General features: G+C 45.7%; 1 protein-coding gene across 1 annotated transcript; it reads left to right on the top strand.

Moving 5' to 3' along the window:
* The first annotated feature begins 399 nt into the window (after positions 1-399).
* On the top strand, positions 400-27,376 carry LOC124044075 (ephrin type-A receptor 6-like). Its single transcript, XM_046363473.1, has 11 exons — positions 400-679; positions 3,984-4,092; positions 11,047-11,117; positions 12,592-12,720; positions 13,362-13,547; positions 19,852-19,913; positions 20,037-20,246; positions 21,158-21,307; positions 24,231-24,424; positions 24,549-24,698; positions 25,234-27,376. Exons 1-11 carry the CDS (start codon positions 400-402, stop codon positions 25,346-25,348), a joined length of 1,656 nt encoding a protein of 551 aa, XP_046219429.1. The 3' UTR covers positions 25,349-27,376.

Here is a 27,376-nt window from a genome sequence, read left to right as displayed (position 1 = left end):
AGTAAAGCCCTGGGCCAATATTTGCACAGAACTAATGTAGTCAGCACACGGCTAATATGATTTAAATAAACACAGCTAACTAACCGCTCCTCCGTGGTAGACCTGCTGTCACTGAAGGATCCATAGATGACAGTGACACCCTTAGCACTGTAACTGTGGTCTAAATAATTATGGTAGATTATATATATTTTCTATTAATTTATAGATGATTGAGCATGGATGCTCCAGGCTTTTACTGGGAAAGCAAAGCCTTTCATGTGAAATGATGAAACATATTCATTATGCTTAAGCATATAATCAGAAGCTAGTGTCAGCCTTCCATCTCTAATGAGATTAAATGTTAGTAGTTGAACCCGTGACCTCTAACGATCTCTCCAATCGGCCCCTCCAGGTCCCTTTATGGTGGGCGTGCTGAAGAAGGACTGGGCATCTCAGAACAGCATTGCCCTGTCGTGGCTGGAGCCAGAACAGACCTCCCTCCTGGTGGTCGACTATGAGGTCAAGTACTACGAGAAGGAACATGAGGAGTTGAGCTACTCGTCGACGCGGACCAAAGCCCCCAGTGTGGTCATCACAGGGTTAAAGCCCTCCACCTGCTACATCTTCAGCCTGAGAACACGCACCTCCTCTGGACACAGCGCCTACAGCCCCAAATACGAGTATGAGACCACGGACGACAGTAAGTACCTCTTAACTCCCTCTGTGTCTGTTTCATGACACATAACACTTAACCCTTGACCCCAAACACTTAACCCTAGATGTAATCAATTAAAACAGCAATACATGAACTCGTCAATGTGCTGGTGATGTTGGTTGTATTTCTATTGACTTTTAGAGAGGCTTTAATTTCCTCCCTCACGGTGATCATGCTGAATTCTAACAGAGCCAGACGTGTGTTTGTTTTTCTGTCCTGATGACAGTTCTTGTCAGGGTTCTCACTGTAATTTGACTGTACCAGGTCTTCTATATATTTTAGCAGACGTATTTTAGAAGAGGTGCTAGAACTCAAGCAGTAGAAATATGTACCGGTCAGCGCCGGCCCACTCTAACTGCTGATCTGGTCTCTTGACCTCTCCTCTTTTCTCCCTGTCCTCTCATCTATCCAGCTGAAGAGCTTTCTTTATCTAGTGGATCAGATAGTCCGGGCCTGACTTTGTTCTGCCCTTTTATCTAGGAGAAAATACCCTCCTCTCCCTCCCCTTTCCTGCACTCTCTTCCTTCTTTCACCTTTATCCCTCGCTTCCTGCTTTTACCTTGTCTCTCCCTACCTGCTCTGCCTCTCCTTCCATCTCTACCCATCCCTTACATAATCCCTCTCATTACAGCCCTTTAGATTCCCCAATTTCAGACACATACACACACGCTCACCTCGGTCCCATTAGTGCAGCATTAATCAGGCCCGTCTGGTTACTTAAGGCTTCAGAGTGTGTGTTAAACAGTATGTGAATCGTTAGTTAGGAGAACGGTCCTGTAAAGTCATCTAACCCTCAGATCAGCTGTTCCTCTCTTCACGTACCTCTGTCTAGACCCATCCCCAGCTACACACACATACATTCTCACACACATACACACATGCTCCGACCCTCATACAACCACGCGTAGACACACACTTTCAACTATATTCCCTCCGAAAGTCACATAAAAACACGCACACACACGCTCACAGCTCTCTCTCTCTCCCTCTCTCTCCCTCTCTCTCTCTCCCTCTCTCTCCCTCTCTCTCTCTCTCTCTCTCTCTCATATTTGGGTCTGCTTTGGGGGCCACACATCCTGATCTCCAATTCATATTCATTAAGTTTGAAATATTGTAGAAATAAGTTTGCTAATAGCCATCATCTTTCAATTATTATGTGGGATTTGTTAGTCCTGTAAAGAGACAGAGAGAAGGGAAAATCATGAATATCAAATGGGGCCAATTTAGGCAAATGATCAGAGACTAAATGCAAATTTCTTGAATGATTAATATTAATTAAATGTCACCAAGCATGTAAATTATTCCTTCTAAAAGATGGTTGTTTTTCAGACAAAGAGTTCAACAATCTCTCCATATTGAATTCAAGTCAGTTAATACTAACAATTTATATTATTACTAATAAAAGTGATTTTTGTTGGAACCGATTCACGGAACAGAACCAAAATCCAAAAAATATATATATATTTTGAGAAACAGAACCAGAACCGAGAACGAAAGTGATATATACTGTTCCGGAACAGAATAGTTATTTTAAAAGCATGGGAACCAGTTAATAAAATTATTTTACGTTCCAGACTTTTTTTTTTCCAGTCCCACAAAAAAAATTAACAAAGCACCTATGTAAAGCCCTCACTGTCACTCAGAAACTTATTTCAGTGTCTGCCTGTCTGTGAACTGAAAATATTTGCCAGTGTGTGTAGGATATCTGCCCTCCCTCCAGAGCATGCATAGTCTACTGCAGCTACTGACATTATAGGCGTGATTCAGAAATTAGGGAGAGAGACTTTTAAGTAGAGAAGAATGGATTAACTTTTTCAAGCCTTAAATTAAGGATAATATAGTTATCAGGTTTCACATTCGATTAATTAACTACAAAAAGGTAAGATGTGTTTTTACTTTACTTCTGGTGCCGCTCTGCACACACAAGCTTGTTAACTAGCTGTGGTCTAGCTCTCATTATGTGTTATGTAATGGAACTGAGAGTCATGGTCAATGGCTAGCTCTGGTCCAACGTTAGTTAAGCCAGGTTTAAAGACATTCAAAGTTCCTTCATAGAAGCCACTCCAAGGTATAATTATCTTGGCCTAATTCAGATAATGCATGTCATAACAACAAGATGCCCAGCGGATCATGCCCAGCGCTCTCCTCACCTGAATGTTTTCAGCCGCATCTCACACCTTGTCTGTCACCTTGTCTGTCCAATGCATGTACATAGCTTTCCCGCTCCATAGCAAGCTGCTCTCTTCATTAGTAAAGTAATTTAACGTTGAGTGAAATATAAAAAATTATTAACATCAAAGGGTTAGAAGGAAACAATATAAACCATTACTTTCTTTTTGGTGCGAACCAGTTCAAAACTGTATTTTTCTGGTCAGAACAATGAAACGAAACTAATAAAATATTGGTTCTGTTCAGAATGAAATGCTTTTAGAAAAAGAAATAGAAATAGTTGTGTAATTAAATTGTCTTGGGACTCCTGGGTGGCGCAGTGGTCTAAGGCACTGCATCGCAGTGCCAGCTGTGCAACCAGATACTCTGGGTTTGAGCCCAGGCTCTGTCGCAACCGGCCACGACCGGGAGGTCCATGGGGTGACACACAATTGGCCTTGCGTTGTCCGGGTTAGGGAGGGTTTGGCCGGTAGGGATATTCTTGTCTCATTGCGCACTAGTGATTCCTGTGGCGGGCCGGGCGCAGTGCATGCTGACCAGGTTGCTAGGTGCACGGTGTTTCCTCCGACACATTGGTGAGGTTGTCTTCCGTGTTGGATGAGCGCTGTGTTAAGAAGCAGTGCGGCTTGGTTGGGTTTTATTTTGGAGGACGCATGACTCTTGACCTTCGTCTCTCCCGAGCCCGTACGGGAGTTGTAGCGATGAGACAAGATAGTAACTACTAACAATTGGACACCACGTAATTGTGGAGAAAAAGGGGGTACAATTATTATTATTTTTAAATAAAAAATTGTCTTGCAAAAACATTTCTGACTTAATCATATGAATGTATATAGTCTTTGTGATGTCACCTCTCTACAAGGGATATGGCTGTATGTGTACACTCAAACAATACTGCCGGAGGCAAAGCTGAGTGCCTGGATACAGCCCTTAGCCGTGGTATATATTTTGTTATACCCGTGCATTCAGTCAATCAGTATTCAGGGCTCCAACCACCCAATTTATAATTTATAATATACCACAGATTTCAGCCGTTTCACATCCAGAACGCAAACTACCCAGTTTAGAATTGTAAATCACCAATCAATATACAATCAATTAATTTGTCCCCTCCCTGTAGCGTCGGACATGGCTTCAGACCAGGGACAAGTGTTGGTGATCGTCACGGCAGCCGTGGGTGGCTTCACTCTCCTCATCATCCTCACCCTCTTCTTCCTCATCACCGGACGGTAAGATGAATACACACACACACACAGATTTCCTGGGGACTTGGGAGATGTCCCAAGGGACTAATAGGTCATCAGACAACAACCAGCACCACAGACAACAACCAGCACCACAGACAACAACCAGCACCACAGACAACAGCCAGCACCACAGACAACAACCAGCACCACAGACAACAACCAGCACCACAGACAACAACCAGCACCACAGACAACAACCAGCACCACAGACAACAGCCAGCACCACAGACAACAACCAGCACCACAGACAACAACCAGCACCACAGACAACAGCCAGCACCACAGACAACAACCAGCACCACAGACAACAACCAGCACCACAGACAACAACCAGCACCACAGACAACAACCAGCACCACAGACAACAGCCAGCACCACAGACAACAACCAGCACCACAGACAACAACCAGCACCACAGACAACAACCAGCACCACAGACAACAACCAGCACCGCAGACAACAAACAGCACCACAGACAACAACCAGCACCGCAGACAGGACTGAATAAGAATTCAGCACCATGGACAGCACTAAATGTGGACAGCTCCCTCTTTACTGAGAGACCTACATACAGTAATACAACTGTATTGGGCATTGCACACAGAAAAGTACAACAGTTATAAAAGTACTTAAAGAACAGTTAAAAGTAGGATGTTTCAGTGTGTGATGAAACCTTTGAGATGACCTTTCAATCTGTGTAGGTGTGAGCCTCTCTCTCTCTCTCTGTTCTATCTGTTCTGAAAAGCTTGTATGTGGAGAGAACTGAGACACTGTGAACAGAGACGTAGCTTCAAACAAGAACCAGTTAAAAGCAGAACTGTGCATGTTCCTGTCCCTCTATCCTCATGTATACAGTGCCTTCGGAAAGTGTTCAGACCCCCTGACTTTTTCCACATTTTGTTACATTACAGCCTTATTCTCAAAAAAAAAAATGTTTTAATCCTCAGCAATCTACACACAACACCCCATAATGACAAAGTGAAAAACAGTTTTTTAGACATTTTTGCACATTTAAACAAAAAATACAAAACAGAAAGACCTTATTTACATAAGTATTCAGACCCTTTGCTATAAGACTCGAAATTGAGCTCATGTGCATCCTGTTTCCATTGATCACCCTTGAGATATTTCTCCAACTAGATTGGAGTCCACCTGTGGTAAATTCAATTGATTGGACATGATCTGGAAAGGCACACACCTGTCTATATAAGGTCCCACAGTTGACAGTGCATGTCAGAGCAAAAACCAAGCCATGAGGTCGAAGGAATTGTTTGTAGAGCTCTGAGCCAGAATTCTATTGAGGCACAGATCTGGGGAAGGGTATCAAAACAATTCTGCAGCATTGAAGCTCCGCCATCAAACTGAGCAATCGGGGGAGAAGGGCCTTGTTCAGGGAGGTGACCAAGAACCCGATGGTCACTCTGGCAGAGCTCTAGAGTTCCTCTGTGGAGATAGGAGAATCTTCCAGAAGTACAACCATCTTTGCAGCACTCCACCAATCAGGCCTTTTTGGTAAAGTAGCCAGACGGAAGACACATAACAGCCCTCTTGGAGTCCCACCTGAAGACTCTCAGACCATGAGAAACAAGATTGTTTGGTCTGATGAACCAAGATTGAACACTTTGGCCTGAATGCCAAGCGTCACGTCTGGTGGGAACCTGGCACCATCCCTACGGTGAAGCATGTTGGTAGCAGCATCAGGCGGTGGGGATATTTTTCAGTGGTAGTGACTGGGAGACTAGTCAGGATTGAGACAAAGATGAATGGAGCAAAGTACAGAGAGATCCTTGATGAAAACCTGTTGCAGAGTGCTCAGAGAGAGAGGGAGAGAGAGGGAGAGAGAGGGAGAGAGAGGGAGAGAGAGAGCTGAGACAACGCAGGAGTTGCTTCGGGACAAGTCTCTGAATGTCCTTGAGTGGCCCAGCCAGAGACCGGACTTGAACATCTCTGGAGAGCCCTGACAATAGCTGTGCAACAGCGCTCCCCTGACCTGACAAATCTTGAGAGGATCTGCAAAGAAGAATAGGAGAAACTCCAAATACAGGTGTGTCAAGCTGGAAGACTCAAGGCTGTAATGGCTGCCAAAGGTGCTTCAACAAAGTACTGAGTAAAGGGTCTGAATACTTTAGTGGGGCAAAAAGTATTTAGTCAACCACCAATTGTGCAAGTTCTCCGACTTAAAAAGATGAGAGAGGCCTGTAATTTTCATCATAGGTACACTTCAACTATGACAGACAAAATTAGAAAAAAAATCCATAAAATCACATTGTAGGATTTTTTATGAATTTATTTGCAAATTATGGTGGAAAATAAGTATTTGGTCAATAACAAAAGTTTATCTCAATACTTTGTTTTATACCCTTTGTTGGCAATGACGGAGGTCAAACCTTTCCTGTAAGTCTTCACAAGGTTTTCACACACTGTTGCTGGTATTTTGGCCCATTCTTCCATGCAGATCTCCTCTAGAGCAGTGATGTTTTGGGGCTGTTGCTGGACAACACGGACTTTCAACTCCCTCCAAAGATTTTCTATGGGGTTGAGATCTGGAGACTGGTTAGGCCACTGCAGGACCTTGAAATGCTTCTTACGAAGCCACTCCTTCGTAGCCCAGGCGATGTGTTTGGGATAATTGTCATGCTGAAAGACCCAGCCACGTTTCATCTTCAATGCCCTTGCTGGTGGAAGGAGGTTTTCACTCAAAATCTCACGATACATGGCCCCATTCATTCTTTCCTTTACACGGATCAGTCATCCTGGTCCCTTTGCAGAAAAACAGCCCCAAAGCATGATGTTTCCACCCCCATGCTTCACAGTAGGTATGGTGTTCTTTGGATGCAACTCAGCATTCTTTGTCCTCCAAACACGACGAGTTGAGTTTTTACCAAAAAGTTTTATTTTGGTTTCATCTGACCATATGACATTCTCCCAATGGCCGCGTAGTGTGTTACTGATGGTAGGCTTTGTTACTTTGGTCCCAGCTCTCTGCAGGTCATTCACTAGGTCCCCCCGAGTGGTTCTGGGATTTTTGCTCACCGTTCTTGTGATCATTTTGACCCCACGGGGTGAGATCTTGCGTGGAGCCCCAGATCGAGGGAGATTATCAGTGCTCTTGTATGTCTTCCATTTCCTAATAATTGCTCCCACAGTTGATTTCTTCAAACCAAGCTGCTTACCTATTGCAGATGCAGTCTTTCCAGCCTGGTGCAGGTCTACAATTTTGTTTCTGGTGTCCTTTGACAGCTCTTTGGTCTTGGCCATAGTGGAGTTTGGAGTGTGACTGTTTGAGGTTGTGGACAGGTGTCTTTTACACTGATAACAAGTTCAAACAGGTGCCAGTAATACAGGTAATGAGTGGAGGACAGGGGAGCCTCTTAAAGAAGAAGTTACAGGTCTGTGAGAGCCAGAAATCTTGCTTGTTTGTAGGTGACCAAATACTTATTTTCCACCATAATTTGCAAATAAATTCATTAAATAATCCTACAATGTGATTTTCTGAAGATTTTTTTTCTCATTTCGTCTGTCATAGTTGAAGTGTACCTATGATGAAAATTACAGGCCTCTCTCATCTTTTTAAGTGGGAGAACTTGCACAATTGGTGGCTGACTAAATACTTTTTTGCCCCACTGTATGTAAATGTGATATTTCAGTTTTTTTTTAAATAAATTAGCAAACATTTCTAAAAACCTGTTTTTGCTTTGTCATTATGTGGTATTGTGTGTAGATTGGTGAGGGGGGAAATGATTGAATACATTTTTGCATAAGGCTGTAACCTAACAAAAATGTATTAAATAGTTTTTTCCCCTCATCAATTGAATGTGGTAAAAAGTCAAGGGGTCTGAATACTTTCCAAAGGAACTGTAGATCTGTGTATGTATATGTGACCATCTGGCCTGTGTAGGAGTGGGTTTATCTCTGTACTTTACAGCCTTCATACAGCCTACTCTAAACACACACTGCTGCTCTCCACTTCATCTTCAGGGTTATCTTTCTCTTTCAACACTCTCCTTTCTCGCCTCTCTCGTCTTTTTCCTCTCATCCTCTTATCCCTCTCTCCTCCGCTCATCATCTCCAGCACCACCCCAACACCAACATATGTGAAAATGTCACGTTTGTTGGTTTTGTAGTGAAAAATACGGAGGAAGATAAGAGTTTCCAATGACATCATCGGTGTGCATCCTGTGATTTGAACCAATTATGAGTTGGCATTGGCTACTAACTGAGTTGATTATGATTTTTTACTACAAAACATTGGAACACGCCCTTTTCACATACTCTATGTTGATGTGGTGCTGGAGAGGATGAATATGAAATTTCACTTTCAGCATGTAGTAATGACTCAGTGAATATTAGGGGAGAGAGGATGTTGATTTACATTGACTTTTAGATTAAAGGCAGGATTTGATATCGAGAGGTGGGTAGGTGTGCTTGTGTGTTCCTGAATATCCTCGTAAAGCCTCAGAGCCGCAACACTATCCTTTACCCTGCTTTCTGAGGACACCTTTAAGAGTGGGCCTCTGTCTTTTTGTGTGTGTGTGTATTCAGCCTTTGTGTGTGTCTGTGTGTGCCTTCTTTTCAGCAGCAAGACATGAAAGCCAGTGAGTCAGTGATAGAGTGGTGCTGGACTGGTCTGATGAAGGACAGGATTGTAGCTTTAATCAACACACTGACCCCATCACTGGAGGGCTACTGGCATTACACAAATCCTCCTCTCCTGTTCTCTCATCTTGTCTGTTCTCGTCCTACTCTGCTCCTCTTCTATCTTCTCCTCCTCTTCTCCCTATAACCCTCTCCCTCTCTTCTGCTCCTCTATCTTCGTTGCTATCTCTTCTCTGTCAGTGTCCAGGCCTCAGACCTCACACAGCAGGATCCCAACCTGGCAACCCACTGATATCCAGCGCTCTGATAGCCTCTCTGATCTGGCTAACTGGAAACCACAGTCACTCACAAACACACACACACACACCAACATGCAGGCTTGTGCACTCCCACGCTGACCCCTCCCCGCTCAGTAATGAGTGTGCTGATTGCTTCGGCCTCTGACTCATCCCAATCAGCGTCATTTAAACCTTCTTAATGTCAGACTCATGGACAATGGAGAACTTTCACTTTTCAACTTTAAAAAATTGGCTAACCAAGCCCCTGACGCTCTCCTCCCCTCTCCTCCTCTCTACTCCTCTCTCCTCCCCTCTACTCCCCTCTCCCCTCCTCTCTCCTCCCCTCTCCTCCTCTCTCCTCCCCTCTACTCCCCTCTCTCCTCCTCTCTACTCCTCTCTCCTCCTATCTCCTCCCCTCTACTCCCCCTCCTCCTCTCTACTCCTCTCTCCTCCCCTCTACTCCCCTCTCTCCTCCCTCTCTCCTCCCCTCTCCTCCTCTCTCCTCCCCTCTACTCCCTCTCCTCCTCTCTACTCCTCTCTCCTCCCCTCTACTCCCCTCTCCTCTTCTCTACTCCTCTCTCCTCCCCTCTACTCCCCTCTCTCCTCCTCTCTCCTCCCCTCTCCTCCTCTCTCCTCCCCTCTACTCCCCTCTCTTCTCCTCTCTCCTCCCCTTTCCTCCTCTCTCCTCCTCTCTCCTCCCCTCTCCTCCTATCTCCTCATCTCTCCTCCCCTCTCCTCCTCTCCTCCTCTCTCCTCCCCTCTCCTCCTCTCTCTGCTCCTCATCCAGGTGAAATCTGTCAGTTCCTATCTGTCACTCTGCCAACACCAGCTGACAAGCTGTCTCTCACTAATACCACACACACACACACACACACACACACACACACACACACACACACACACACACACACACACACACACACACACACACACACACACACACACACACACACACACACACACACACACACACTCACACACACCTCAGCCTCATTAGTGTGTGTGTGTGTGTGTGTGTGTGTGTGTGTGTGTGTGTGTGTGTGTGTGTGTGTGTGTGTGTGTGTGTGTGTGTGTGTGTGTGTGTGTGTGTGTGTGTGTGTGTGTGTGTGTGTGTGTGTGTGTGTGTGTGTGTGTGTGTGTGTGTGTGTGTGTGTGTGTGTGTTTCTCTCCATGTATTTGCCTCACTATCTGTTTATCTCTTCTCTTTTATGGAGCTCTCAGACTGGTGCCAGCACTGACTTCCTCTTCTGTCTCTATCACTTTCTAGTTCTCCCCTACTCTGCCGTGGGGCATGGTGGCCACAGCTACATCCTCTGTGTGTCTGTTAATAGTCACCTAATTATCTAATCACCACTATAGATAAACCTTACCTCTCTCTCTCTCTCCCTCCCTCCCCTTCTCTCTCTCTCCCTCTCCCTCCCCCTCTCCCCTCCTCTCTCTCTCTTTCTCTCTTCCCCTTCTCTATCTCTCTCCATCTCTCGCTCTCGCTCTCTCTCTCTCTCTCTCTCTCTCTCTCTCTCTCTCTCTCTCTCTCTCTCTCTCTCTCTCTCTCTCTCTCTCTCTCCTGTAGATCTGTAGACAAGATGTTAATTACTTCCTGTTCCTCCAGCATGATAAAGCTAATGAAGTTGACTGGCTGGTGTGTGAACCTGTGATCTTCTCCACGCTGTGTGTGTGTGTGTTTATCTTGTGTGTGGGGAGAGGCTGTTTAAAAGAGAGTGGTGTTTGAGCTAAGAGGGGGCTATGAATAGCTCAGCCCATCTGGCAGAGTGTGAGTGTGTTAGGAGCGGTGATTAACCAATGCATACACACCCAAACACATTAAAACACACATGACTGCGCTGGCGAATCCAACGTATAAATAAAAATGTGTTGATCAAAGTTTCTCTGATGAAAAAATTGTCACACCACTCTACAAGCCATCCCTGGCAAACACACACAGATAAAAGACCAAGTTTGGTTTAGTTCATCTCTCTATGGACAAGGTGAACTCCTTCAGTTTTAGCATGTGGTTTTTCATAACCTTGTTCCTTGTAACAGAATGTGTCATTGTGTCTCCCAGGTGTCAGTGGTACATCAAATCCAAGATGAGCTCAGAGGAGAAGAGGAGGACCAACTATCAGAGTGGACATGGTAGGACTTCTCTTTCTGTGTTGGTTTCTTTTCTCCTTCTCTACTTGTCTTCTCTCCATCTCTCTCTTTCTGTCACAGACTCACATCACTTCTCTAAATTGTATCAATTCGAGGTGTACAGACAAATTGAATATGATTATTTCAGCCTTCTGTGAGTTTGTGTGTTGAAAGATGAAGATAAACTGTGGCGAGACTTAAAGCTTAAAATAGATTTTCCACGCAAACACTTTACGTTATTGAGCTTCTCTGTCCATTTCATGCTAAAGAGAACTACCCTGGAGAGAAACGTTGTGTGGACGATTTGCATACAATCAATTCTAACCATGTCTGCCATTTCCAAGCCTCTATTCGTTTAGATATGAATGTGGATGAAGTGTGTCCCTAACCCCTGGCCGTAGCAGGCTTTGAGAGATTGGTAACACCCCTCTCTCAGTTTTACACTACAGACAGAGAGCAAGAGGGAGGGAGAGGGAGGGAGGGATGTCAGAAGGAGTGATACATAGGCACCTTTAAACATATCCACAGAACAAAACGCTCTGAAACACCTCCACCTATCCCTCTCTCTCATTCACTCTCTTTCTCTCTCTCTCCCTCCTCTCCTGCATACTTCTTTCCTCTTCAAAATCCATTTGAAGTCCTCTATGTGTCCTGCCTTTTGGCTGAATCTAGTTACAGCTCTTTCTCTCTCCACCTCCACTGTTTTATCCCTGTGATGAGAGGGGGGGTAGAGAGGGAAAGGGTAAGAAGGGGTAAGGCGGGGTGATGCATGAAGAGAAAGGTGCAGATAGACAAAAAGGGAAATGACTCGGAAGGAGAAGGAGATAGAGAGGGGGAGGGTGAAAGGGATGGGGGGGTGTTGAGGCCAGTGATAAAGGAACAGACAGACAGCAGGATGAGCTCTGAGATTGAAAACACACCCAGGAGAGTCAGGCTGGCAGGGCCTCTTACTGCCTAGTGAGTATATCTTCCTCCTCTCTCTCTCCCTCCCTCTCTGTTAACAGCTTGCCTTGACTCCATACAGACTGTCTATGTGTCTCGGAGCTATCCTTGCCCTGCTCATCGGTGGAGGACAGAGGACACCTTCTCCTCTTCACTTTCCTCCTACTTCTCTATTTTGTTCTCTTTCTTCCTCCTTCTCTTTCTCTCCAGTGATATATTGATGTATCTTTCCAACCTTCAGAGTTTAGTTTCGTCCAGAAGTGGCTGTTTTCGAGGTTGATTCTGTCTTCAGGTTACTGCTGGAGCTCTGTTTGGTATGACCATGGATTGCTCTGTTTGGAAAGAGAGAGAGACTGATATCTCACAGCTAGAGGTTAGCAAAGACAAGAAAGGCAGAAGGAGGCAGGTAGCAAAGTAACCAAAGTCAGAAACCAGTCTCTCTTCTCTTGACCTTTGTCCCTGGAATTCATTATCTTCTTCTCTTCTCCTCTTTTCGCTTCTCTTGTTTTGTCTGTCTTTTCTTGTCCTCTCTCAGCTCTCCCGTTCCCGGGAGTAAAGGCCTATGTAGATCCAGACACCTATGAGGATCCTACCCAGGCTGTCCATGAGTTTGCCAAAGAGATTGACCCGACCCGGATCCGCATAGAAAGAGTTATTGGAGCAGGTTGGCGCACTATCCTCAATTATCATTGGCATGGAAAGAACAAGCAATGTATGGTAACAATATATATACAGTAGTGTTTATTCTCTACCATTACAGAAGCTCCTTTAGACAGTGTGCTCTATATATACCCTACTGGGTGTGAAAGGGTCTGGCATTTGGGTGTGATATTAACATAGTGTAATATGCCATATGAAGCAATCTGTTTTCATTTTACAGAAAGGAAGTTAATCATATCTCTCCTGTACAGTAGAAAGCTTATGCTCTCTCTCCCAGCACCTGATTTAAGTGTCATTTCTCTCTGCTCAGTATAACAATCTAAAAGCCTAACACACACACACCCTCACAGGGGGGAAATTAAAAGTGTTAGAGTTTTAGAGAACTGAGGAGAGACTATGAATAGATTGCAGGGTTGTTCTAGAGAGTTTAATCATTCAGAGAGTTAAATGTGTTGTGGAGTTGTCTCTGCACTGCAACAGTGCCCACCAGTGGTTTCATATTGGTACTGTGTGTGTGTGTGTGTGTGTGTGTGTGTGTGTGTGTGTGTGTGTGTGTGTGTGTGTGTGTGTGTGTGTGTGTGTGTGTGTGTGTGTGTGTGTGTGTGTGTGTGTGTGTGTGTGTGTGTGTGTGCTCGCGCGTTCCAGGTGAGTTCGGGGAGGTGTGTAGCGGTCGTCTGCGGATACCGGGGAAGAGGGAGATCGCCGTGGCGATAAAGACACTGAAGGGCGGCTACGTGGAGCGCCAGAGGCGGGACTTCCTCCGAGAGGCCAGCATCATGGGACAGTTTGACCACCCAAACATCATCAGGCTGGAGGGCGTGGTCACCAAAAGTAAGGAGGATCATGGGAATTGCATGGACAGATAGACAGATGGAAGTGTGTCTTTATGTGGGATAGCTGCCTCTGACACAGGGAGTGAGTCAATACAACCAGCCATTCCCCATGGCTGCATATGGCTTTATATCCCACACACACTACAGCACAATGCCGAGCAGCCATTCCACACTAGTCTACTGTTCTGTAGCGACTCCACACACACTACAGCACAATGCCGAGCAGCCATTCCACACTAGTCTACTGTTCTGTAGCGACTCCACACACACTACAGCACAATGCCGAGCAGCCATTCCACACTAGTCTACTGTTCTGTAGCGACTCCACACACACTACAGCACAATGCCGAGCAGCCATTCTACACTAGTCTACTGTTCTGCAGCGACTCCACACACACTACAGCACAATGCCGAGCAGCCATTCCACACTAGTCTACTGTTCTGTAGCGACTCCACACACACTACAGCACAATGCCGAGCAGCTATTCCACACTAGTCTACTGTTCTGTAGCGACTCCACACACACTACAGCACAATGCCGAGCAGCCATTCCACACTAGTCTACTGTTCTGTAGCGACTCCACACACACTACAGCACAATGCCGAGCAGCCATTCTACACTAGTCTACAGCGACTCCACACACACTACAGCACAATGCCGAGCAGCCATTCCACACTAAATATATAATAATAATAATAATATATGCCATTTAGCAGACGCTTTTATCCAAAGCGACTTACAGTCATGTGTGCATACATTCTACGTATGGGTGGTCCCGGGGATCGAACCCACTACCCTGGCGTTACAAGTGCCATGCTCTACCAAATGAGCTACACAGGACCACACACTAGTCTACTGTTCTGTAGCGACTCCACACACACTACAGCACAATGCCAAGCAGCCATTCCACACTAGTCTACTGTTCTGTAGCGACTCCACACACACTACAGCACAATGCCGAGCAGCCATTCCACACTAGTCTACTGTTCTGTAGCGACTCCACACACACTACAGCACAATGCCTAGCAGCCATTCCACACTAGTCTACTGTTCTGTAGCGACTCCACACACACTACAGCACAATGCCTAGCAGCCATTCCACACTAGTCTACTGTTCTATAGCGACTCCACACACACTACAGCACAATGCCGAGCAGCCATTCCACACTAGTCTACTGTTCTATAGCTACTCCACACACACTGTCACTTTCTCCATCGTTTTCTCCCAACTATATCTCTGTCTTTACTCTCAGACACTCTTCTCTCCCTTTCTCTCTCTTTTTCTCCCTCTGTCTCTCTCCATCTGTTGTTTTCTCCTCAACCTCTTCAGAGACTCATTAAAAGAGAGAGGTATCAGGGTGTGACTGTATCTTACCTGAACAGAAACACCAGGTAAAGCTCCACACTCATCACCACTTGACACTTTCATTCTTTTCTATGGATGGTCTTCTGTAGAGAAAGAGAGAGAGAAGAGAGAGAGGTATTTATGTAGAGAAGGCAGCAGGCCTGGTCCACACTGATTCTCAGCTGCTGACCTGATAGAGAGAGAAGTATAATTTGGTCAACACCATGGACAGACAGCCCCTGAACTCTGCAAGCCTGCTGCTCCATTCACCACTTCTTCTCTCTCTCTGCCTGGCCGTCTCCCCCACAGAGCTCCATTCAGGTCCTGGCTGGCTAACTGAGTCACCGGAGTCAAATAGCAGGCCAGGGATATCAGCGCCAAGGTTATTTCACTTCACTGAAATGGCTATTTGTTAACTGAAACTAAGTCCTCCAGAAAGTGTGATGCAATTGAAATAGCACATTTGACAGGAAACGGAGTAACCATGACAATGAGGCCTAGTTCTAATTCAACCATGGCGGGGTCACGCTTTTTAACCTCCCATCCCGTTTCTTTTCTCATCTCAGATTTGATATTCCGATATTACAGCCTCACAGCGGGCCTGTCGTTACTGCCAGTCTGTTGGGCCAATTACCCAGATTAACAGGATACTGGAAGGAATAAACAGAATGTCTCTTTAGCGTGTCTAAACGAGCGATTGGCAGAACCAGTCAGCTGTCTGTGTGGATCAGGGGCTGTGAAATGTCTGATGAGTTTGAACAGTGGGGTTTCCTATAGTGTTCACTCTCATTCATTACCATGGAGCCATGACACTCACTCTGTGTCCTTGATGGGCTACACACAAATCAATGGGCTCTGAAAAACGTTGTTTTATTATAAATGTGTAGTTTTATGGATTTGGCCGTATGATTTCTAATGGAACACATCTGTCTGCTGTCTTTAATCCATTATTAAACTATATTAGATTGCCCATAGCTCTCTTTCTCTCTTTCTCTCTTTCTCTCTTTCTCTCTCTTTCTCCCTCAACAGTGTTGTGTGTAATCCTGTAATTAGTGCAGTCTGCAGCACACTCACCCACTGGGGGACCACAGAGAGGAGATGGGTGAACCCATGGGAGGCAGGGGGAGACCTCTGTCTTCAACCCCTGTTCTACTTCTCTCTTATGTCCTTACTCCTCAAGCCCAGCTCCCCCTCTCTATCTCTCTGCCCTTACCTTCTATTCCCTTGACCTCCCGCCTGTCTCCCTCTCCTCCCCTCCGGTGTGACTAAAGAGTGATAACAGTGGCCAGTAATTAGATCAGGCTGTTAATCAAACAGGATGTTAATTAATCCAGTGGTGGATTACTGTCCACTCTCCCCAGGCCTATAGACCCTCACAGTGAACCAGCATGCTAAGGCTAATCTCTCCCCAGGCCCATAGACTCTGACCAGGAGCAGCATGCTAATGCTAAAGGGAAACGCTAATCTCACCCCAGGCCCATAGACTCTGACCGGGAACAGCATGCTAATACTAAAGGCTAACGCTAATCTCTCCCCAGGCCCATAGACTCTGACCGGGAACAGCATGCTAATGCTAAAGGCTAACGCTAACCTCTCCCCAGGCCCATAGACTCTGACTGTGAAACACCGTGCTAATGCAAATGGGGCCAGCAGGTAGCCTAGAGGCTAGAGAGAGTACCAACCCTTAGATTTAAACCCCAATCTGCTCCAATGGTGCTGTACCATGGATTACTTCCTCTCAACGTTTGAGTGGCTGTGGGGGTTGGGACAAATTTCCATATAACACAAAAATGGAGAATAAAGTATGTATTCTATCCTGTGGTTAATCTCTTATTAACCACTGTATGGAGAGAGTGACTCCACTCTGAGTCCTTCAGCAAACAGGGGTTAATGAAACACAGGGAAACTCTTCCTTACACTCTTCTATTGACACAATGGTGATCTACCCAGTATGCAGAAGATAACTTCTGTTTGGGATTATAGTAGTATTACTGTAGAGCAAGGTTCTCCAACTCCAGTCCTGGAGACCTACTGGGTGTGCAGGCTTGTTAGCCATATCTCTTACATATTCCAGCAAACATGTCCACATTGGCATGATGTGTCCCCAATGGGGGCAAAAATATTGGCCCCACTTAGGCTTTTTTGCCTTTGCTCTGTTTTGCCTTTGCTCGTCGGCTCCACATTGGTCCCCAAGGTATTGGCCCAGTGCGGGCAGCCCATATCTGGTGAGGGCAGCCCATATCTGCTGAGGGCAGCCCATATCTGGTGAGGGCAGCCCATATCTGGTGAGGGCAGCCCATATCTGGTGAGGGCAGCCCATATCTGGTGAGGGCAGCCCATATCTGGTGAGGGCAGCCCATATCTGCTGAGGGCAGCCCATATCTGGTGAGGGCAGCCCATATCTGCTGAGGGCAGCCCATATCTGGTGAGGGCAGCCCATATCTGGTGAGGGCAGCCCATATCTGCTGAGGGCAGCCCATATCTGGTGAGGGCAGCCCATATCTGGTGAGGGCAGCCCATATCTGGTGAGGGCAGCCCATATCTGGTGAGGGCAGCCCATATCTGGTGAGGGCAGCCCATATCTGGTGAGGGCAGCCCATATCTGCTGAGGGCAGCCCATATCTGGTGAGGGCAGCCCATATCTGGTGAGGGCAGCCCATATCTGCTGAGGGCAGCCCATATCTGGTGAGGGCAGCCCATATCTGGTGAGGGCAGCCCATATCTGCTGAGGGCAGCCCATATCTGCTGAGGGCAGCCCATATCTGCTGAGGGCAGCCCATATCTGCTGAGGGCAGCCCATATCTGCTGAGGGCAGCCCATATCTGGTGAGGGCAGCCCATATCTGGTGAGGGCAGCCCATATCTGGTGAGGGCAGCCCATATCTGCTGAGGGCAGCCCATATCTGCTGAGGGCAGCCCATATCTGGTGAGGGCAGCCCATATCTGGTGAGGGCAGCCCATATCTGCTGAGGGCAGCCCATATCTGCTGAGGGCAGCCCATATCTGGTGAGGGCAGCCCATATCTGGTGAGGGCAGCCCATATCTGGTGAGGGCAGCCCATATCTGGTGAGGGCAGCCCATATCTGCTGAGGGCAGCCCATATCTGGTGAGGGCAGCCCATATCTGGTGAGGGCAGCCCATATCTGCTGAGGGCAGCCCTCACTTTGCCTGAAATAAGCCCATCTTTTCCCAACAAACATGCCCACATTGTCATGATGTGGGCCTAATGCTGATTAAAATATTGGATCTATGTAGGTAGGCTGCCCACATTGGACAAATGAACCTTTGCTCATCAGCTTTACATTGGCCCCAAAGCAGGTGGCCCGTCTCTCACCTGTGACAAGCCCACCCTGTTGGTTTGCCATCCAGGTATGTCATTTCAGAAAAACATTTTTATTTATTTATTTATTTTTTATTTCTCCTTTATTTAACCAGGTAGGCTAGTTGAGAACAAGTTCTCATTTGCAATTGCAACCTGGCCAAGATAAAGCATAGCAGTGTGAACAGACAACACAGAGTTACACTTGGAATAAACAATTAACAAGTCAATAACACAGTAGACAAAAAGAGAGTCTATATACACTGTGTGCAAAAGGCATGAGGAGGTAGGCAAATAATTAAACATTTTCAGATTAACACTGGAGTGATAAATGATCAGATGGTCATGTACAGGTAGAGATATTGGTGTGCAAAAGAGCAGAAAAATAAATAAAAACAGTATGGGGATGAGGTAGGTAAAATTGGGTGGGCTATTTACCGATAGACTATGTACAGCTGCAGCGGTCGGTAAGCTGCTCAGATAGCAGATGTTTGAAATTGGTGAGGGAGATAAGTCTCCAACTTCAGCGATTTTTGCAATTCGTTCCAGTCACAGGCAGCAGAGAACTGGAATGAAAAACAACAAAGTTGTTACAGACTTTGTCATTGGCAGTGAACAATATCATTCATTTGTTGATGTCACACAACGGAACACTTAAACTGGAACGACACTCTCAGTAACGATTTCACCAAAATACCTTGTGAACTTCAAACTGTAAGGTTCTATCTGAAAAAATATGATTATGAGATAATTGGCTTTAAAGTTAATTGTTTTGAATGGTGTCAGCAATTTTTATCTTGAATTCTTTTTTAACTTAACAACATGAATTGGGGTATTAGCAAGCCATGCCCCCACATATGCTAATGAGTCATCGCCTCTACATTATGAAGTAGCTGGGCTTGGTGTGGGCTAGCCTGTGTTAGACTGGTGTGGGCTAGCCTCTGTTAGAATGGTGTGGGCTAGCTTGTGTTAGACTGGTGTGGGCTAGCCTGTGTTCGACTGGTGTGGGCTAGCCTGTGTTGGACTGGTGTGGGCTAGCCTGTGTTGAACTGGTGTGGGCTAGCCTCTGTTAGACTGGTGTGGGCTAGCCTCTGTTAGACTGGTGTGGGCTAGCCTGTGTTAGACTGGTGTGGGCTAGCCTGTGTTAGACTGGTGTGGGCTAGCCTGTGTTGGGCTGGTGTGGGCTAGCCTGTGTTGGGCTGGTGTGGGCTAGCCTGTGTTGGACTGGTGTGGGCTAGCCTGTGTTAGACTGGTGTGGGCTAGCCTGTGTTAGACTGGTGTGGGCTAGCCTGTGTTAGACTGGTGTGGCTAGCCTGTGTTGGGCTGGTGTGGGCTAGCCTGTGTTGGGCTGATGTGGACTAGCCTGTGTTGGGCTGGTGTGGGCTAGCCTGTGTTGGGCTGATGTGGACTAGTCCGTGTTGGGCTGGTGTGGGCTAGCCTGTGTTGGGCTGATGTGGACTAGCCTGTGTTGGGCTGATGTGGGCTAGCCTGTGTTGGGCTGATGTGGACTAGTCCGTGTTGGGCTGGTGTGGGCATGATGTGGGCTAGTCCGTGCCCACCGAACACCCAGATGGGGCCAATGGAGTCATGTTTGCTGGGATCTGACTGACCTGGTGGTGCTGTGTGCTGTGATTTCAGGCAGACCTGTGATGATTGTGGTGGAGTACATGGAGAATGGATCTCTGGACTCTTTCCTGAGGGTGAGAAGCGAAGAACAATTGTTTTCTTTATTTTTCTTTATTGTTTATTTATTTTCAATTCTAAACAAACAAATAGACATCACAAATGAAAAGCTCTCTCTCTTGTATCCCTCTCTTTATTAGACGCATGATGGCCAGTTTACAGTGATCCAGTTGGTGGGCATGCTGCGTGGCATTGCATCGGGCATGAAGTACCTGTCTGACATGGGCTACGTCCACAGAGACCTGGCTGCCCGCAACATTCTGGTCAACAGCAACCTGGTGTGTAAGGTGTCTGACTTCGGCCTGTCCAGAGTCCTGGAGGACGACCCAGAGGCTGCTTACACCACCACGGTAACTATGATCTCTAACCCCTGACCTCTAACTCCTAAATTACCCCTACACAAACACAAACAAGAGAAACACAAGTCATATGTTGCTACTTTTATTTATTTCCCTGCAAAACCTCCATAAATCCTCTGTTGTTCTTTTTATCCTCTTTCTGGAGTGTATAGGCTGTATGCTTCAAAGAAAACACTTACACAGTGTTTCAGTGGAAAGTTAAAGCGCTTCTCTGACTGCCTGGCCTCCTGGTGACCTCTATTCTCTGGGTTACAGAGTCACGCTGAGGGGAAGTGGTGCTTTCTGGGGTCTGGAAAAGAGAGAGGGGAGAGAAAGAGGGAGAGAACAGAATAGGACATGTTGCTTTTGGGGGCACTCACGGGTCTGTAAACCATTTTCCACTTGGAAGGACTTTGGTTTGGTAGGGCTAGGGGGCAGGGGGTTGGGTTACAGCCAGAATACATGCTAAGGATTTGTGCCGACTGGTGATTTTACTCTGCCCTCATTTTAAGAGAGTGGGGGAGAAAGAGAGGGAAAGGGAGAGAGGAGGGAGGTTAGTTCTGCTGTTAAAGCACCTCAGAGCTTTTACTTGTACCTTGACACAAAGTCTCAAACTGTGAAAATGTGTGTGTACATCTAAAGAGACTTCAGAAAAGTGCAATCACACTGTGAGACTGTAGCATATGGTCTATAAATTGCACATATTTCCTCAAGCATGTATTGTTACAAAGCAGATGGAACCTGTGTGTGTGTGTGTGTGTGTGTGTGTGTGTGTGTGTGTGTGTGTGTGTGTGTGTGTGTGTGTGTGTGTGTGTGTGTGTGTGTGTGTGTGTGTGTGTGTGTGTGTGTGTGTGTGTGTGTGTGTGTGTGTGTGTGTGTGTGTGTGTGTGTGTGTGTGTGTGTGTGTGTGTGTGTGAGAACAGGGAGGTAAGATTCCTATCAGGTGGACAGCTCCAGAGGCCATCTCCTACAGGAAGTTCTCATCAGCCAGCGACGCCTGGAGCTACGGAATCGTCATGTGGGAAGTGATGTCATACGGGGAGCGGCCTTACTGGGAGATGTCCAATCAGGACGTGAGTTGTGAATGAGGTCTTCACTATAGAGAGCAATAGTAATGGCGTCTTTTTGTAGACACTAACTCCACCATGGTTCTTTTTCCAAAGCCTATGGGGAAATTCATGTTTTTTTTGTACAGTTTTTGAATAAATGACGCAAATTACGTCTGTGATAAACATAGGCTTAGGAAATCTTATAGGTGTTGTTGTATGCTGTAATCTTCATCAGCTAACGTCACTTTTTGTGAATTGTGAAGCATTTATGTAATCAAAACAAGCACATAAAGTACTTAAAGGCTTCATAATTCAGAAAGTTCATGTTAACTGGCTGATATTATCTCATGGAACATAACATATAAGATCTCCAAAGCCTATTTTCTGTGTTTATCCCAAAACCACACTCTTTTCCTATTCATTTCCCCCATAGGAATAGCCGACCGAACCAAAGGTAACTCATTTGCATGTTTTAGGACAACAAGCTGGCGAGTTCTATGGTGTTAACCTGGGAGTCTTAATGGGGATTGTGAAAGTCCTTTCTTATGAATCTCCATACTGTATGAGTTGAGTTTGAGTCAACGTTACAGTAAAAGGGACTGTTTTTAGCCAGTCCCTGGGCAGGTTATTAAAAACAATTTCAATGCAGATCAAAATAGAACAAGCAACACGTAGCACGCAAACAGACAAACATAGAACAAGCAACACTTAGCACACACACAGAGAAACATAGAACAAGCAACACATAGCACACAGACAGAGAAACATAGAACAAGCAACACATAGCACGCAGACAGACCAACATAGAACAAGCAACACGTAGCACACAGACAGAGAAACATAGAACAAGCAACACATAGCACGCAGACAGACCAACATGGAACAAGCAACATGTAGCATGCAGACAGAGATCATAGAGCAAGCAACATGTAGCATGCAGACAGAGATCATAGAGCAAGCAACATGTAGCATGCAGACAGAGATCATAGAGCAAGCAACATGTAGCATGCAGACAGAGATCATAGAGCAAGCAACATGTAGCATGCAGACAGAGATCATAGAGCAAGCAACATGTAGCATGCAGACAGAGATCATAGAGCAAGCAACATGTAGCATGCAGACAGAGATCATAGAGCAAGCAACATGTAGCATGCAGACAGAGATCATAGAGCAAGCAACATGTAGCATGCAGACAGAGAAACATAGAGCAAGCAACATGTAGCATGCAGACAGAGATCATAGAGCAAGCAACATGTAGCATGCAGACAGAGATCATAGAGCAAGCAACATGTAGCATGCAGACAGAGAAACATATAACAAGCAACACGTAGCATGCAGACAGAGAACATAGTGCAAGCAACACGTAGCATGCAGACAGAGAAACATAGAACAAGCAACAAAACAAAATACATAAAAGCAACAAAGTGTTTCCACACCTCACAAGATAGAGACAACAGACAACATGGAAAGCAGCAATACACAGCTAGGGATTATTTTCACAAGTCTGATTGGCCTTTAGCCGTGTCTTTATGTTTTTGTGAAGATGTGATAGGTGGTACAGTTGTATGTGTCTGATGGCAGTGTGTTCCAGACATGGGAAGCTCTCACAGAGAAAGCAGATTAACCTAATGTGTTTTTCCTTGGGAACTATACAGTCACCTCTCATGGCAGACCTTGTCGATCTTTTGGGTTTTCTGTTTAACAAAAATACTGAGTGGAGGGGGAGGAGCCAGGCCATTTAGGATCTTGAATACAAGACATACGTCAGCGTATTGCACAAGATTTTCCCAACTCAGGATCTCATGCTTTCTGAGGATGTAACAGTGATGATGGCTATTGGGCTTCCTATCAAGCACTTTGAGAGCCTGTTTGTAGACAGACTGAATAGGTTATAATGTTGTACAGCAAGCTTGGGACCAACTAGTCAAGCAGTATGTTAAGTTGTGAAGTATCATAGATTTGAAGTACAGTTTTGCTACCTCTGTAGTCAAACAATTTCATTTGAATCGGAAATTAGCTAGGTTGAATTTGGTTATTTGAGTTACCTTTTTCACCAGCGTTTTAAAAGAGAGGTTGGAATCAAGTAAGATGCCAAGGTACATGAAATCGGATACCAACTTGAGCTCATTAAAGCTCATTAATCACCCTGATACACTGGGTTCTGCCTTCAAGGTATGATTTCATCCATCTCAAGGCATCAGGGGAAAAGTTGAACTTGGACAGTTTTGTGATGAGAACCTCATGGTTAACAGTATCAAAACCTTTCTTCAGGTCTAGAAATACAGCCCCAACAACTCCACCGTTCCAACTCTTCCCAATTTCCAGAAGAAAGCAGTTGGCCGTTTCTGTGGAGTGTTTTGCTCTGAAGCTTTGAGATTGCAGTGTAGACGGAGAGACAGAAAGACCGACATACTGAGGGAGATGTGAAGGGAGAGCCACTGGCCAACGAAGGGGTTTAAAAGTTGTGGATTCAGAACCTGTCTGAGTGACCTCACGGTCTTCGGTCAATTGGAGGATAGATGGAGGGGATTCGTCCCGTCTCCCTGTGGAGTGTGAAAGCTCCTTGGTAATCCCCATCAGCACCTCACATGGCATACACACACAGCCCCTAGCTTCATGGGGATTTGTGATGCTGGGGAATTGCTTAGAAGTGCTTTCCAAGACAAACGCCACCGCCAATCCTTGACTTCTGCTGTCTCTGCCTCCTCACCCCTTCCTCACTCCCTCCTCACCCCTCAGCCCCATCCTGCCTCACCCGTCAGGGCTCAGAGAAGACATCAAGGCTACAGGCTCGCTGTAGGGGCTGTTATATTCACACAGCCCTCTAACACACCCTAGAGACATGCTTACTGTAGCTCAGATAATACTGGCGTTGTAGAGACATAATGGCTGGATGACATGAAGCGAAGAGTGTGTGTACTGACTCTCTCCCTTCATCCACCCCTAGGTGATCCTGTCCATAGAGGAGGGCTACCGTCTCCCTGCTCCTATGGGCTGCCCCGTGGTTCTACACCAGCTGATGCTACACTGCTGGCAGAAGGAGAGGAGCCAGAGGCCCAAGTTCACTGATGTGGTCTCCTTCCTGGATAAGCTGATCAGGAACCCCAGCAGCCTGCTGGCTCTGGTGGAAGATATACAGGGGTACAATTACATTCATTTCATTTAACAGACACTCTTATCCAGAGCTACTGATGGCACTAATTTCACTTGCAAGTGAAAGTTTTTAGTTCTTATTATATTCTATTTTGTTTGATCCATCTGTCAGTCTAGCAGAGTCCCCAGGAGAGGTGGTGGACTACCCCATGTTCATCTCCATCGGGGATTGGCTGGATTCCATCAAGATGAGCCAATACAAGAGCAGCTTTGTGGCAGCAGGATTCAGCACACTGGACTCTGTGGCCCAGATGAGCATTGAGTGAGTGGAGGACTGTTCACTATCTTAAACATTACTCTGATGTTACTCCAACTTCAAATAAACATTACTCTGATGCTACTCTAACTCAACTAAATATTACCCTAACGTTACTCTAACTTCAACTAAACATTACCCTAACGTTACTCTAACTTCAACTAAATATTACCCTAATGTTACTCTAACTTCAACTAAACATTACCCTAACGTTTCTCTAACGTCAACTAAACATTACCCTAACGTTTCTCTAACGTCAACTAAACATTACCCTAATGTTACTCTAACTTCAACTAAACATTACTCTGGCACTGCCTCCCAAACTTATCCTTCCTTACCTTAAGTTAACCCAACAATTTCCCTTAACCAATTGTGTGTGTGTGTGTGTGTGTGTGTGTGTGTGTGTGTGTGTGTGTGTGTGTGTGTGTGTGTGTGTGTGTGTGTGTGTGTGTGTGTGTGTGTGTGTGTGTGTGTGTGTGTGTGTGTGTGTGTGTGTGTGTGTGTGTGTGTGTGTGTGTGTGTGTCTTCTCTCTCCCCCTAGAGATGTGCGAAGGACCGGGGTGGTGTTGATTGGCCACCAGAGGAGGATCGTCAGCAGCATACAGACCCTCCGACTGCAGCTACTACACCAACAGGAGAAGGGCTTCCATGTATGAGACCTTAGAACAGACGGACAGACAGCCACAGCCTGTGCCTCAGTCTTCACCCCTCAGACAGACAGACAGACAGACAGACAGACAGACAGACAGACAGACAGACAGACAGACAGACAGACAGACAGACAGACAGACAGACAGACAGACAGACAGACAGACAGACAGACAGACAGACAGACAGACAGACAGACAGACAGACAGACAGACAGACAGACAGACAGACAGACAGACAGACAGACCGTCTCAGCCTGGAGGCCTCTCTCAGACAGACTACCACACATTTGGACCTCAATGCAGAACCTCAATAAAGCCAGACTGTTTTGTACACCTGAACCTGCTCCAGCCAGAGACAGAACAGCAGAGACAGGACTCTGAGAGACACACTGCCCCTGGCTCCCCCTGGGGAATTTATGCCTTGTTGCAGCATCACTACTTATTATACAGTAGAACTTGGGAATGTACATTTTCTCTCCATGTTTTTGTGACCATGATGTAGCTGCTAACAGATGAGCAATCAAAAGGATTGTCCTTAAATAATATGATGTGAATTATTTTGGAGTTTGATAAGTAAGCGTCATCATAAGGTATTCTTGTTACATGATTTAACCTCTCCAGAGTATCTGGGTATGCTAATACTTGAAGAAAATGAAGAGACAGTTTTTGAAGTGCAGAGGATTTCTGAATGTTTTAAGTGTATAGACAATTTATGGATTATAATCCTAAACTAATATTTATATATGTGCAGTCCTGTATGTGAGCGCCCTAGTAAATCTGGATGTTATCTCTTTATTTACCATTTTATCGAAATCAGCAATATATGCAGTCGTCTCAGTAACTAAGATAAGAGAAATACATAAATGATACTCTCTTATGGACCTACAGACATTGAGAGCAGATTGTCAGCAAACCTCAACAGACTGTGTAACATGCTAACATGCCAACTACACAGGGCGGTCTGGCAATGCTAAAGACTTATGGAAGTTGCTGGAAAATAATGTACAATATGTAGTATGAGGGGGACTCAAGGCTGTTGAGCATATAGTAGTTGGTTTCATTATGTGTTTTTTGTGGTCAAGACTCACGTGTATTCCAAGATAGAGAGAGACAGAGGTATGTTCTGCAGGTTGACAGACACATAGAGACAGAAACGCCAGTGTAATATCTCTTTGTCTCTAGAAGGCCCTCAACAGCATTATAATAAGCCATGAGCCTCTCCAGATCCACACTAACGTAGGTGGTTCGGTGAACCACAAAAAGCATATGCCTGAAACTTGAAGACTTGCATTAGCTAATGCTTAGGCTTTAACTCGGCAGGCTAACATAGTCTTGTGGAGCACAGACGACCCAGGTTCAAACCCAGTCGGTCACACACACACACCTACAATATGTTCTGGATGTTCAGTATGTTCTGGAGAAGGAGTGTACCTGAGGAGCCTGTACGGCAGTGGAGGCTGGTGGGAGGAGCTATAGGAGGACGGGCTCACTGGAATGGTATCAATGGAACGGTATCAAACATACTTGGAACCCCATTTCACTCCATTCCAAAATTCCATTCCAACCATTACAATGAGCCAGTCCTCCTATAACTCCTCCAACCAGCCTTCACTGCTGTACAGAGTAGGAGGAATTTGCCCCCAGACACTGATCTAACATCAGTTTAATATTTTACCCCCTAATGGTTGAGGTAAGAATTGAGGTACGCTAAGCTGATCCTAGATCTGTGGTTCGGAACAACTTCTAAATGGAGCTCACCTGTCCAGCAGCTGTTCACAGACAGAGCGTTCAGGTGTCCCTCAGAGGGGAGGACACACACACAAACACACACACTTCCCTCCTCCTGGAAGGAAAGATTAGATCAGGCTGTTTAGCATGTCTTACTGTCTTGCTGAGCAACGGGAGAATGCTCTTTTGTACAAAGTACAAGTATACTTATAATTCTTGTATTTTATTTTTCTATCATTTCCAGAGAGACGTGGTAGATCTTGCACACTGTAAGACGCAGTTTAAAGCAGATATTTATTTGCAAAT

Source organism: Oncorhynchus gorbuscha, linkage group LG09 (assembly GCF_021184085.1).
Source record: "Oncorhynchus gorbuscha isolate QuinsamMale2020 ecotype Even-year linkage group LG09, OgorEven_v1.0, whole genome shotgun sequence".
Lineage (NCBI taxonomy): Eukaryota > Metazoa > Chordata > Actinopteri > Salmoniformes > Salmonidae > Oncorhynchus > Oncorhynchus gorbuscha.
Note: the sequence above shows the minus strand (reverse complement) of the source record. Positions and strands in the feature narration are given on the sequence as shown.

Coding starts and splice junctions, on each gene's coding strand:
- LOC124044075 (XM_046363473.1), top strand. CDS start 400: ATGGTGGGCGTGCTGAAGAAGGACTGGGCATCTCAGAACAGCATTGCC. Junction 11,118..12,591: donor CAACTATCAGAGTGGACATG/GTAGGACTTCTC, acceptor GTCCTCTCTCAG/CTCTCCCGTTCCCGGGAGTA. Junction 13,548..19,851: donor GGAGGGCGTGGTCACCAAAA/GTAAGGAGGATC, acceptor CTGTGATTTCAG/GCAGACCTGTGATGATTGTG.